The following is a 14,458-nucleotide window of genomic DNA, read 5'->3' on the forward strand; positions in this document are numbered from 1 at the left end:
TTACTGTGCAGGTCCTACGTCCTCCCTGTAGACCGGGCAAGGACCAGAGACGTGCACCTACAGCAGGTAACCAGACATGGGTCCCCCAGGGACCAAAGTGCTCCACAGGATCAGCCTTCCTATTCCCAAGGGCTGAGTTTTATCCCAGCGATCCTTGTATTTACTGTGTGAAGTGGGAGTGTGTTTTGTAACTGTGCAGTTGGCAGGAATCTCCTTGTCCAGCTCGTGGATTTGCTTCACGTTCTTGGGCTGGGTTTTTTGGATGTATTCTTGTACCTTTAAAGATTGTTTCTCCCATTTTCCTCTTGTCTGAAGTAACACATAACTGTAAGTTATATTTTTGAGTGACCCGAGGAGTGACTGGGTGAACTGGATGTGCATATATTCCTTATTCACTCTCGTAGCCATGTATACCTCTAAAACTTGAGCTTTTTCTTAGTCCGATAATGTTATTAATGCAAGAAGTGGACTCAGGGTCGAAATGTCTCTGTAATGCAGCACCAGAGAGAGACAGGAAAGACAAAACCATAAACCTTGAATGTGTTTAGCAGATGCTGTGTAACTCTGCATCTGTGTCCACACACACCAAACTGGCTGACCCCAAACACCAGCTAAAGCATTGAGGCCCTGGAGTCAGACAATGCAATTATTCAAACTTGGCTTGGTCTGGCTAGCTTCAGTTGTAAAAATATTTATCAAGTGGAAAGAATTGATTTAAAGGCTGCCAGAATCTTTACCAGGCTATAAACCTGTCACTGTAAATTGTGCTTTAGTACCTATGGCTTTCAGTTGGCTTTCTTTGTGGTGTCTCTGGCTGGAAGAGAGGCATCATTGGGCCTCTGTGGAATTCCTTGATGCCCATCTGCTGGGCTTCTGGTTTGAAAGAGCGAAGGACATAAATGGCACTGACAAATCTTTGGCTTTCTGTGTTATGACTGTAACAGGGAAATGAGAAAGTAACAATGATGCAAATTCATGTTCACCAAAGCTTTGTCTCTGAAACAAAGCAGATACTTGTTATCAGCAAAATGTCCCAAACCTTTGGCCATTGATTGTTGTTTGAGTTTTCAGGAAAAGCCCCTTTGCTGGGCAGTGGGGATTTATATCAGGTTTGCTTGCACAACAGCCGCCTGACCCAAGGCTTTCAGACACTGGACGACTGAGAAAACAGTGAGGCCACAGAAATGTGAATGTCACTTCAGGCTCTCCGTGACAAGGGGGTTATGTTGGGTAGAGGTCAACTTCCCTGTTGCAGCCCCAACCTTCCTTCCTTCAGAGGTACAGAAAAGGCCATCACAGTGTAATTACAACAACTCTTTTATTTACTCCCAAGTGTAGCAAGATTAAGACTTTACTCCTGACCCAGACAAGCTTGACTTGTTCTTTGACTTGTTCTCTAAGCCTGCTCAGAGCTGGCAGCATTTTATCAAGTGCTCAAGGACTTTGTCTTTACTGAGTTGTTCCCAGTCCTGGTAGTTCACTGCACTGTGAAAGTGTCTTGAAGGAGTTTCAGCTATAGAAAGAACTGAATGGGATGGCTCTGCAGTGTTGTGGTAATAGCTGGAAGTCGTGTGTATATTAGAATACTCTTTTGAAATTAGTGAACTGGAGAGTTTTCCTTTAAGATATTAAAAGGTTCCGTGACCAGCCTTTAGCTTGCTTGCCAGCATCGTTGGTGGGATGTTTTAAATTGTTTGAGGCAGATGTGGGATTAGTTAGGACACATAAACAACATTTATAGATAAAAGTGGCTTGAGCTTAACTGTCCTTACGTTGTATTTCATGGTTCAGATGTGTCACAGGACCGAGGATCAGCACAGATCATGTCTGACATTCCATGACACCCATGGTCTGGTCTCATTTGCGCAGCGAGTTGTTGGTCACTACACAGAGCCAGCAGTGTGGGACTGTGCAAGATGCTAATCTTGCCAGGAAGATCACTTCATTACAGTGAAAACCCCCTATTCCTTACCGACTTTCAAGGAGAAAGGTGAAAATGGAGTGCTAGAGTACTGAAAACCTGTTTTCCAAACTCTTTCCAACAAAGCCATACCATGATGCTGTTGATCCTTTCAAAATGGTTGTTCCTGAGACAGCTGCTTCCACAAAGAACTTCAGAGAGGAGTTAAAATAATATTAGTGGTGCAGTGCTGTTCTTGGCATGTTCGTGGAGGCACTTGCAGTGCCAGAAATGTTGGGCATTGTCTTTCTGTCTGCCAGGTCCCATGAGTTGGACAGCCCTGTGTATACAGTGAGACAAAGAAGGAATAACGTGGCTGTGGTGTAGCGCTGCTCCTGCCTGCAGCATGTTTGTATGTGATGCTCATACAGACAAGATTTTAGTTGAACACATCCATTCAGCAGGTGGGCAATTCTGACAAACTGGGCAAAAGGCTGTGAAGATCATGGAATCACGGAATAGTTTGGGTTGGGACCTTCAAAGCTCATCTCGTCCAACCCCGCATTCAATGAGCAGGGCATCTTCACCTAGATCAGGTTGCTCAGAACCACATCCAGCCTGGCCTTGAATGTCTCCTGGAAGTCAGCTTTCCTAAAATGCAGGGTCCTGACTGTGCTCTTTGCCTGTCCCACCTCCCTCAGGGCTGCAGAATCCACCGGTACATGATCACTGCCTCCAAGGTGGATGTCACCGATCAGCTCACTTGCATTGGTGATGAGCTGCAGGTTTAGAAACATGAAGGTGGATATTGGGTGGGTAGAGGAGAGAGGTGCAGCGGCTGATATCAGGAACCTTGGGAAGCTTCTGAATGTAAGGAGAAATTCTGTGTGAAACATGAACAGGACCTGGAGTCTGGGGCCTCCCTTGCTGTGGAGCTGACAAAGGCGATGGGGGTTAACAGAAGACCTTACCTCACTGCAGCTCAGGTTTTATCCCAAGTGATATGACTAATTAGATTGTGGTCTTTCTCTTGGCATGAATTATGTGAAGGGAATAAATGACATGTTATGTAGTGTGCAGAGGAAACAGCTGCAGCTCTGAAGAGCCAGGTGTTGTGTTTGACATTTCTTAGCTATTCAGCAGCTGGAAGAGTTTGCAGGCTCTTCTGCACTAAAAGAGAAATCTGCAGCTTTCAACCTGGAATTGGTGCTCCGGGGGAAGTGTTTCTTTTTTTTATGAACGAATTGCAGAGTAAATGGATGGGAAAAATTGGAAAGCCACAATGGGATGAGGCCAGACTTGGGTTTGTAGTGCTTCAGTGAGTGTTACTCCTGGTTTTCTGTTTCTCTGGCTGATAAGTTTGGCAGCAGTTCTGGTGAGGGCTGTAGGAAGCAGGCATGGTCTGAGCCTCAGGGATGGGGTTTGCCCCCCCTTGAAGAGTGTCTATCTAAATTACTTTAGAGAAGTATTTCTTTCTAAAACATTGGTGCCATCTTAATTTCCGCTGTAAATTAGACTGTAGGTTCTCAGGATAAACATGTAGTGTTTAGATTTAGCCTTTTTAGAGCACTTTTTCTCCTGGTTATTCCTAAACACTAGAGATGACTAAGTCTGTGTGTACAGGAAAGGGAATGGAGGTACAGTGACTGTGAGGAGCAGATGCAAGAAGGGTGATGGAAGCTTCAGCCTTGGTGCTGAGACCCATTCTCTGCCTGCCTGGCCATTCCCATGACATCTAGAACCTGAAATCCCTGGAAAATTGGAAGCAGTTTCCTTATGGGTAAGCTGGACATCTTGGCACACAGTCCCCCAAAAGGCATGCTGGACAGGGCGCTGCATAGGGTTAGAGGGCACAAAGAATGTGGGTGTCCCCTACTCCTTGTTATTCTGAGGTTTTATGCCCTTTGCTGAGGATGTATAGCCCTGAGCCTCTGCCCGAGAGGAGTCGTGAGTGTGAGTTTCAGGCTGGATGGTTTGGGCTTTGCCAGCAAGTGGGGGGCATGTGTCCTATTCCCTGCTTGCCAAGACTCTCCAGGCACTTCCAATAAACCACAGTGGATCTGAAGACTCTCTTTTCCCCTGAGCTCAACAAGTCTTGAACTTCCTTCCCAGTGTCAGCAGAAGGAGCAGGAAATATCCCTGTGGGTTACCCAAGGGTTACCTCGAGCAGGAGGTGCAGGTGCAGCAAGGTCTCAGGGAAGGGAAGAGAAGAGGCAGACTCGGGTCTCCTGCCTGCAGGTCAGGGTCTGGGCTGTGGACCTGGTTGTCCTGAGGAAAGGACCACACACAGTTCAAAGCCTTACAGTGGTGTTTAGAACAGGGGCATTGCCGTTTGGGTGCAGCCCGGTCTGGTGGGTGCCCATCAGGTTTAGCTAAAGTACTTCCCATCTGAGGGCTGAAGTGGAATGGTGGCATCTAGGATATGAGCCTTGGTCTTGCATAGGTGTGAAAGGAGCACCAGACTGTTGGATAATGTTCAGAAGAGAAGGCTGTGTGGAGACCTCATAGCAGCCTTCCAGTATCTGAAGGGGGCCTATAGGGATGCTGGGGAGGGACTCTTCATTAGGGACTGTAGTGACAGGACAAGGGGTAATGGGTTAAAACTTAAACAGGGGAAGTTTAGATTGGATATAAGGAGGAAATTCTTTCCTGTTAGGGTGGTGAGGCACTGGAATGGGTTGCCCAGGGAGGTTGTGAATGCTCCATCCCTGGCAGTGTTCAAGACCAGGTTGGATGAAGCCTTGGGTGAGATGGTTTAGTGTGAGGTGTCCCTGCCCATGGCAGGGGGGTTGGAACTGGATGATCTTAAGGTCCTTTCCAACCCAAACCATTCTATGATTCTATGAATTGCAAGGACAATAATGATTTAAGATTTACAGTTTAATAATTAAGGGTTTGCAAGGGCCTGTAGGGACAGGCCAAGGGGAATGGCTTTAACCTGCCAGAGGGGAGACTGAGATGAGCTCTTAGGCAGAAGCTCTTCCCTGTGAGGGTGCTGAGGCGCTGGCACAGGGTGCCCAGAGAAGCTGTGGCTGCCCCATCCCTGGCAGTGTTCAAGGCCAGGTTGGACACAGGGGCTTGGAGCAAGCTGCTCTAGTGGGAGGTGTCCCTGCCCGTGGCAGGGGTTGGAACTGAATCAGCTTTAAGGGGCCTTCCAGCCCAAACCAGTCGGGGGTACTTGCTTTCAGTTTTGTATGAAAAATTCAGGTGCTCTCATTGTGTTTGTCTGAAAAAGAACCACCAGACTCCTGCACAAAGGCAGCAGCAGACACGGGAGTGGCACACGGGAATCTGCGCTTTCTTCCGTTCACAGAATGAGATGCTGAAGCTTTTATCCATCAGGAAAGTGTTTCATGACAACCATGTTTTATTCCATTGGCATTTTAATTTCCACCCCGCTGCTTTTACACGGACAATTGAGGTGTCAGCCTGAGTTCCTTATGGTGGGCTGTGTGTTTCATGTGGGGAAACAGGGAATGGGAATCGGTGAAATGAATCGCTCCAGCCCCTTCTGAGAAATACTGTCAAGCTGAGCAGAGTAAAAGCAGGTTAAATACTGAGCTGTGCGTGTGAAGAATGGGATGGGGGGTTTGTGCAAGAAGACAAACTAATAATTACTCAGTGTATAATTGTTGAACTAACCCTGTAATGGTTTTGCTGCTGTCTAAGGAAGGGGAGGTTGATACCTAAGTTGTGCGTATATGGAGCGTTATAGCTTAGGTCATCTGAGCCTCTGGAAGGCGAGTTCATGAGTAACTGCTGTGCCTGAGCTCACTTCACTCAGTGCTCTGTGGTTCGGTGTGTGGATAATCCCGTGTTACTGCCTCCAAAACACAGACCTGCATCTGGTTTGCAGTCATTTGGATAGCCTTGCTCCTCCAGTTACTGAGAAGTGAACGTGCTTAGGTGTTTTCTTGATGTGTTAGCTCCATTCTACCATTGTAGTATGGTATCCTTGCCTGGTATAGTATCCTTGCCTCCTTCCTTTGCCTGCTCTACCATGACTATCACCATGGCAATATGTTTCAGATTCAGGTGGCTGATGCAAGTTCAGCTGTGATGCAGACAGGCATTCAGCAGCACACAGGCTGTTGTGCAGCTCTGGGCTGGTTCGAGGGCACTGTCCCCACTGCTCGGCATTGAGGCTGCTGCTGTGATGGGGCTGCTGTTGCAGAGCCTTGTTCCCTGCTCCCTTGCAGTATCAGGGATGGGTGCAGGGAGCTGCTGGGTGTGCATGATGTGCAGGAAATGTCTTCTTCATGGGTTTGGTTCGAGTGGGCAGCTCCCTACTCATCACAATACACAGGCCGTTCAGGTATTGCAGACAAGGAGAAAAGCATTTTAAAATGAAGCAAGGTGCAAGTCTGTCGGCAGGAGAGCCTGCCCTGTTTGGAGCATGTGAAGTCACTGTTTAGAAGCGCTGGGGAGATGGAAGTTCCACAGATAAGCTACTGAAGCTGGGGACTATTGGAGGCAGTTAGCCACACACTAACATTTGAGTCACTGGGTGCTGTGGCTCACTCCACTTTGACGCAGCTCAATGAAGAATCATAGAAACATAGCATCATAGAATGGTTTGGGTTGGAAGGGATCTTAAAGCTTATCCAGCCTCACAGGGAGGAACTTCCTCCTAGTGTCTAATCACAGTCTCCCCTCTGGCAGGTTAAAGCCATTCCCCTTGGCCTGTCCCTACAGGCCCTTGTCCAAAGCCCCTCTCCAGGTGTCCTGCAGCCCCTTTAGGCATTGGAGCTGCTTTAAGGTCTCCCCCTGCCCGGTGTCGCCCCGCTGCGTGCTGCCGTGCCCTTGGCTGGGCGCAGCGGTGCGCGGTGCCTGGCCGGCCGTCTGCAGGCCGGTGTGCGCTGCCCCTGCGTGCCAACGTGAGCCCGTTGTTATCCGGGGATGTGCGTTAAGCACTCTTAAGGCATTTTTGAGACGGGAATATTTGGATCTGCTAGTGCTATCCTTCCTTGCACCTGCCTTCCTTCTACTGGGGATCCCTATTTGAACACTAACATTAAGCTGTTTGTCTTGTTGTGCAGCCTTTGAGTCTGTTGTCAGACTGTACATCAGGATGGCAGAGCAAAAGCAGGAGAATTCAGAGGCAGTGGAAGAAGAGGAGGCAGAGGAAGATCGTAAAGCAGAGGTGGTGAATTTGAACACACCCTGCTCTGGAAGCACAGTGGAAACGGAACACCCCGAGGTGCTTGGAGGAGATGGACAGCTGACTCCAGAGGGGGAAAGCTGTGGGTACCTCCAATCTGAAGAGAGCTCAGAGAGGCTGGATAGCTCCCATACTGTGACCAGCACACTGACAGTCTCTCTAGCTCTCCCTGCCCCACCTGCAGGTCAGTACCTGACACAGGTCTTCCTCAGAACCCTTCTATTCATGAATTTGTGTGGCTCTGAATGGCTTAAGGAGATAATGTTAGAAAAGATGTTAGTTGATTTGAATGTGCCTGGGTGGATGGCTCAAGAAAGTGGTAGTGGGATGTGGAAGCCTCTTACCATTGGGTGATTGTCAGGAGTGACCAAAAACCTTTCCTGACTGCTAATTCCTGGGTAGTCGCAGCTATTCCAGTTGATGACCTTCACTGGTGCTTATTAACCAGCCACTGCCTAATAACGAAAGGAAAGGTGTTTTTTGATGCGAATCCTCAACTTGGTAATTATGATGTTGGGGAGTTTAAAGGTGGTATTGTCATTTTCAGAGGAGGTAGCAGCTGTTCAACAGTTGAATTACGAGTCTCCTGTGGTGTTGGGGTGTTTGAGTACCTTCAGCCTTCCCTCTGCAATGTGGAACTCTGCCGTTTAGAAGTCTCCTGGGTAAAGGGACATCTGTTCCTTGGGAATGGCAATCACTGGATGCCACCCTGCAGGAAGAGAGGAGGAAGGGGGAGTTCCAGGAACATTATGGACTGTTAACATAGTTAAACCTAGGTGAGAACTGCAGTATTGGGCACTGGGAGAAGAGTTTCATGTTCAACAATTACCTATGTTCACTGAATCATTTTTCTGCTGTCACACTGTGTATTCATTCCCCTGAGACTATCATCTTTGATAACATTTAATGCTTCCAAATAATTCTGATACTCTCTCTAGAGCGAAAGGATAAGAAAGCTCATCACCCTGGTGCACGAGGAAGGAGACTGTCTGTAGCAGCTATTCCAAGAGTGGAGTATCGCTATCAAATTGAGTACTTCCTTCTACCAGATGACCTCATACCTAGAAAAGTGGACTTGGTGGTGTCTGGCATGGTTGTAAAGCTATTTATAGACTCACATTCCAAGGTAAAAGATAGAATAAAATGAAGTAATCCAAAATTTTGAATTTATAGAGAGTGTTTTCACATATGGAGGGATGTAGTTGCAGATCGTTTTAACAGCTGCTTAAGCCTTACCTGCACACACAGATACAGGACGAATATCAAAGACAGAGCTTGACTCTGCTAGTCCAGATCAGCAGTATTCTTACCTTTATAATAAGAATGTGGTAGACTTTCTTTTCTTTTAGATCATCAGTTTACTTCAGACTATAGCCTCTGTCTCTCAGGTACCATGTTAATGATATAATAATTCAAAAGCAACCATCCATTTTATTAACAACGGTAAAACCGTTCTGCTTCTGATCCTTTTTGAGGAGAAAAAGATTTTTAAGGTACTTGAAGAATTTTGTAAATTGTATTTTGTTCAGGCCTGCATCTAACTGAATAATCCTGTGCATTCGGATCCAGGGCCCCAGAAACGGGATACATTGCTTCTGAAGTGCTGGTGCTAAAACAGTGAACTATTGAGAGAGGCTGTTGGTTTGAAAGCAGCTTCTCCGGTTTTGTCTTTGCATGACAGTCTGTTTGATGGCTCTCTGCTTGCTTTGCACTTCTGAGTGTCAGCTCAATGTTTTTATTACACACAATGCACTTGCGAAGGTGCTGATTGCAATGGGTTACATTGGCAGCTCTTTACCAGCATATACATGCTGGTAAATGTGTCAAGTTTAATGCTGCTCCTTCACTTTCATAAATACCAATTCAACATTTTAAGGTTGTGTATTTGATTTTACAGTATTCTGTTAAGCCTTCAGTCCATGATCTCATAGAATCATAGAGTGGTTTGGGCTGGAAAGGGCCTCCAGATCATCGAGTTCCAACCCCCCCCCCCCCAGCTTCATTACTGTTTGTTCTTAACCTCAGGTCTTCATATCAGACCTTGACTTGATGAGACTGCTATGTTTGAATCCAACAAATTATGCTGCTCTGACTCAGCAAGGAGGTGTGTGTGTGTGTCATGATAAACCCAGCCCAACCTGGAGAAACAAGGAATGTACAGTTTGGGAGCAGTGGTGACAGCGGTGAGCAGGGCAATACAAGTTCTTTTGTACTGGTCAGCTCCTGTAATGATTTCCATCTTTTGTTTCCATAGACAATGACACCGTGGTTTGAAAACAACAAGATGTGGATATCGTGGAACCTTAGTGTTGATATCAGTGTCACTAATGAATATCTACTAAAACTAAGAGATCACAAAATAATTGTAAAGATCTGGGATGCCAAGGAAAACGTGTCCTCAAAAGCAAGGCCTAGTAAAGCACGTATTACTGCTACAATAGAAGAGGATGCAGAGGAAGTTGGTGAGTTTAATGCAAACAGGCATGTTATAAAACATACCTTGGGATTGTGACTGTACCTATTGCTAAGTTAGTGTAGAGACTATTTGACATTCATTATGTGTCATTACCACTAAAATAATTCCTCCTTGTTGGTGTTTCAATGAATGCAGGAGTCAGTTTCTGCAAAGTTTGATGGCAGGAAAATAGAATTAGTCTGGTAATGTGAACCTTCAAAACTAGTGAGTTACTTGAGGCTGCTGGGTAGGAATGGTAGTAATGAAAGTGTTCACTTTTCAAAGGTGGATTTTCCTTTTTGTTGTCCTCAGAAGCAGCAAAACTTGTACAGCCACGTTTTCATGCTTTCATAACGTTTTCAGACAGTTATTTTATCACTTCTAGTTGATTTTTACTAGTTAAATAGAGGAGAGAGACCTTGTTAGGGCTCTCATAGACACGTGTGAAATGAAATCTCAGTCCTTAATAAATACCAGAGAACTAAGCATGAGATTAAGCCTATAGAAAATGGGGTATCCTTTGTTCTGATGTCCTGAAACTACTGGACAAATTAATTTTACTATTAAAATATGCAGCCTCTGTTAGTAAAATGCTGGCAGTGTTCTGTCTTTCCCATGTGTATCAGTGGATAGAGATTTGGGGGGTTGTAAGATTTACAATGCTAGTTAATGCAGGGTTGGGTTTCTTGTGATTGAACTGCTACCAACACATCAGATGCTTGCTCACGTATGGGGGGGGGGGGGTGTGATCAGCAAAGAGGCTCTGCAGCTGGTGGACATTTCTGACAGCACCTGAGAGGCTGTTGTCGAGGCATGGAGACTTGTTTGTAGTCAGTATTTTCTCAAGGGCAGCCTTACATTTTAGCCCCAGGAGGAGGGTGAGAAAAGGCTTAAAAGCTTCCCCTCTTGAAGCAAAGCTTTTGGAGGAGGTGGGAGCAGTCCCTTCGCTGCCAGGGCTGTGAATTTGGGGGTCATTGGGGTATTGCCATGAGCCTCAGCTGCCCTGATCTTTTCTTCTGAATGTGCATCGTTGTGCAGTACATTTTATGCTAGATTCTTTTTTATGTGTTGAGGTAAAGCTTCGGGACTCTGGTGATTTTCATCTCCAGATGAACAGAATTGAGTGGCTTCTTATAGATGGTAGGAAAAGGAGAGGAGGTGCCATGGGAAAATCATTGCTCAAGATTTGAGTGACCCAACCAGACTAAACAATGCAGTCTAAAGTGGGGAATTTCCTTTATTTCATTTTGTTTCCCTGTTAGATGAGGTAAAACGCAGAGTGCTATTGCAAAGAAAACTCTTTGAAGAGAGGCAGCCAGCACCCAGCTGTATGAAAATCAAAGCAACAAAGGAGCCCAAGGTGCAGAAAGAACCTTCAGCCCTTCCTGATGAAGGTATAAAATGTGGAAACTGGCTTGTGGGTGAAAAGAGAGGGGGAGTGCAGTGGTGCCTTCAGTGATGGGCAAGCAGGAGCAGGGCTGAGGAAGTGACTGAGGGAGCGAGGTGTTGCAGGAAGACTGGATGCATTATAGTTAGTACAAGTTCTAAATAGCTTTGGAATAGAATTGGGACAGAAAAGAGATGTAGCTGGCTCACAGAAAGTGTTTTGTAAAGAAAAGGACCAAAAGCTGAGAAAGCAAACTGATACTTCAGCAGCGAATGTTGCAGAACTTTCTAGCAGGAATTCAGTATTCCTATGCTATACCAGGATTACTACTTGGATACCTTGTAAGAAATGTCACCCAGACCTTCATTGTGCAGTAAGAAAAAGCTAACCTTAGAAATAGTCTTTCATTGAGCAACACAATGAACAATATTGTGCTACCTGGAGCAGAGGACCATGGAGAAATGTGTTCAGTCATCACCTGAGGTCTTGGATACCATGTTCCTAAGGGCTGAATCCAAGCAGCATAGACCTTCTGTTTTGAAGATTTCTGGTTTTAGGCCTTGCAATATAATAGCTGCTTTCATAGAATGACTTTGTGAACAAAACATGTCCCAGAAGTACTGGAAAGCAATTATTAGGAAACTCTGTGTTTGGACTTCAGTAACCTGGTGAAAATGCAAACAAAATGTTTGCTTATGGTTTAAAACAAGACTAACAGCTAAGTTCTCCCTCTGTGTTAGGCCTGTCAATTTGTTAGAGCCGCAAACAAAACCGGACTCTCCAAATCTTGAAACAGGATTATGCAGAGGGAAACAAACCTGGGTACTGCAGTAAGCTGCTGCGGCTTCAGCAGATGATGTGAATTCCCCCGCTGGGGCAGGGCTGCTTCCTTATGCTGGCAGCACTGTGTCACCACCTGCGCGTGGTTATCTTTGTACATCGTTTTAGCTTTTTCTAATGATTAATGACGGGCACCATCAGAGGAACAGGTGAATTGCTGGGGTCATGAGGCTGGCAGAGTGTTTTGGTAGTAGTGCCATCTAGTGATGGGCCCAGAGAGGAGCGATGGACCAGGCATGGGGAATCTTCAAAGGTGGGAAGCGTGTTCAGGAGCACAGCTCCTGGTTCAGAGGGACGGGAAGGTGACAGCGTTGTCTCCATGCTAACGCAGGCTGTGTTCAGGAAGGGCGGAATGGCCCGAAGGTCTCTTTACGTTTCTTTTCATTGACTTTGAAGGACTATGTACGCTGTTGGGTGTGCCAGCCCTAGGGCTCTGTAACACAGGTATGTTGTTACAGGCACTCAGTATCCTGTTTATAGCCAGGGGAAGCCTAATATTGTATTGCTCCCCCTTTGCTTGCTTCCAGATATTGGCCAAGTTTATTCTTTATTGTTTGGGAAATATTCAGCTATTCACCTGGAAATCCTCCTTGCCATCCGTACCGTGGTGATTTGCTCTAATCTCACTGTAATTAAGGCTGACACACTGTAAGGCTAAGTGTTGGGTAATTAACACTGAAATCTGTGACTGTAGAGTGTCTGTAATTAAATGACATCTGGAAACAGTTAGGTGTAGTACACCATGCTCCTGGCATATATAAACCAGTGACTAAGTATCTGGACATTTCTACCCATTGTGTAAAAGATCTGGACACTGCTAACATTACTGGTTTAATGTGAATATTCTCTAGAATAGCAATTAAAATAAATAAGCAAAGGTAATGTGTAATTTCTTATGTATGCAGAATTCCATGCATGATATGTCATTGACATCAGTATCTACTTAAGTACAGATAGGACGTTCTGCACTAACAAACTATTATTTGGGTATTCTCTCCTCATTTTTATTACTTGTTCATTCCTAGTTTTGTTTTAAATTGCAGCATGATAATTTCCATGGAACTTATTTTTCTAGGAAATAAAATATGGCTTCATAATATTTTACTTTCTCTGCAAGCTATTTTATTTTATTTTATTTTATTTTATTTTATTTTATTTTATTTTATTTTATTCAAACTCATCGTTGACATGGAAGCAGTAATTAAATGGATCATGGTTGCAAGTTATAAATCCAACTTGCATATGGCTTTTTACCGTGTCTTCCTCGAGCTTTACAGATGAATTTTGTTAGTCTTATTGGAGTTACCAAAGCACACTTGATAACAAATGTAAAACCTGTTTTAATTCAGCAGGAGAAGCTGATCTGAATGGACCAGCAACAGCTGATGGTGGTTCGCTACATCCACCAGGGACAGATCGAGCGAGGTGAGAATGTTGCACTGGGAAATGTTCAGGTGTTAAAAAGAAATGTAAGATGCATTTGTTCTTCAGTATAATGGGGTTTTAATGGTTTATAATTATTATGTGGTTTCAGAAATGGCTAACCACTGCTTTTTTGCACCAATAACTATGGATGACAGGAAAGGAGCAAAAGCATCACAATTCCCTTTAATGCATCTTGTTAGGGTGAATCTTGTTATTGGGGGTGAATTAGCTGTTAATGAAATAATTACATAAAATTACAGACTTTGCTTGGGTTACTTGTTTGTGCATGGTTTTTCTTCTGTTCACTTGTACCTTTTGACTTCAGATAATGTGGGAGGTGCCCACCGCAGGGCTTTGGAACTAGGTGATCTTAAAGTCCTTTCCAACCCCAACTGTTCTATGATTCTATGATAAGATAGTGTCTGTGAGCCTAGAAGCAGGAGTAACGAGGAGTTACTCGCTCAACTTGCTCAATGGAATGTGTTAGGAAGTGGCTGAAGTGAGGAGTGGGGTTGTGGAGGGAACCTCATTCGTTCTGGGAGGTCAAAGTTAGTGTCACAAGACCAGCTGCTAACAGACCAGGCCTTGCTGGCTCCTGAGCTTGATGGATCAACTCATTAACCCTGAATTTGTGTCGGGTCCCATTACCAGGAGGTGATGTTCTGGTGCAGCTGAGGTAATCCTGAGTTCATACTGCTGTGATAGCAGAGTTCCCTGTTTTTGCTGTTCTGCTTTTTTTGTCATTCATCCTCTGGTTTAGTAAGTCTTTTGTAGTAATAGTTTTCAGTGGTAAATTTCTACCAATTAGTCTGTAACTCTCTCAAAATGTCAAAAAGTTTTGAGGGTTCAAGGCTTGAGAAACTAGAACATTAAAAGGAATCGTGTTGTCCTGGGTGTTATTCATAATGGAAAACATTGCACTTGAAATAGAAATGAGTCATGACTAGGGTGTATCTCCAATGCATCATCCAGAATGTCACCTAAAAATGTATGAACTCTTAAGTGACTTTCTCAAGGTTCCCGTTTTGTTTCTAAAACATGAATGGGTGATAGCACAAGAGAATGAACCCACTCCTGAGCTATGTGATGGCCTTTCTGCTGTTACGTATTTCTCCTGAACAAGATGTAGTCAGATTGTTCCTCTGCTCAAAAGATAATGAGCTCCATGAGGGGACTCCTAGTGCCTTCAACACAAATTTATGAACTCAGCTATAGAGATGAATGTTTTTCAGTGTTTTGTACGCCACGAGAGTGGATCTGTGTGTGAATCTTGCAGCTCAGACGGTGTGG

General features: G+C 44.9%; 1 protein-coding gene across 3 annotated transcripts in view; it reads left to right on the top strand.

Moving 5' to 3' along the window:
• The window catches only part of CFAP92 (cilia and flagella associated protein 92 (putative)), a 33,423-nt gene that overhangs the window by 1,664 nt on the left and 17,301 nt on the right, over positions 1–14,458 (top strand). The window contains exons 2-6 of one of the 3 annotated variants that reach the window (XM_061472982.1): positions 6,948–7,245; positions 8,000–8,187; positions 9,316–9,523; positions 10,779–10,910; positions 13,093–13,168. In XM_061472982.1, coding sequence (XP_061328966.1) covers positions 6,972–7,245; positions 8,000–8,187; positions 9,316–9,523; positions 10,779–10,910; positions 13,093–13,168 — 878 coding nt within the window. In that variant the 5' untranslated portion in view covers positions 6,948–6,971. The remainder of the gene's footprint in view (positions 1–6,947; positions 7,246–7,999; positions 8,188–9,315; positions 9,524–10,778; positions 10,911–13,092; positions 13,169–14,458) is intronic. The other 2 variants (XM_061472983.1, XM_061472984.1) reach the window with 2 other exon arrangements.

The sequence above is a fragment of the Pezoporus flaviventris genome, unplaced genomic scaffold (genome assembly GCF_033815535.1).
Source record: "Pezoporus flaviventris isolate CSIRO_AGI_PZ_B2104156 unplaced genomic scaffold, CSIRO_AGI_Pfla_v1 ptg000073l, whole genome shotgun sequence".
NCBI classification, from domain to species: Eukaryota; Metazoa; Chordata; class Aves; order Psittaciformes; family Psittacidae; genus Pezoporus; species Pezoporus flaviventris.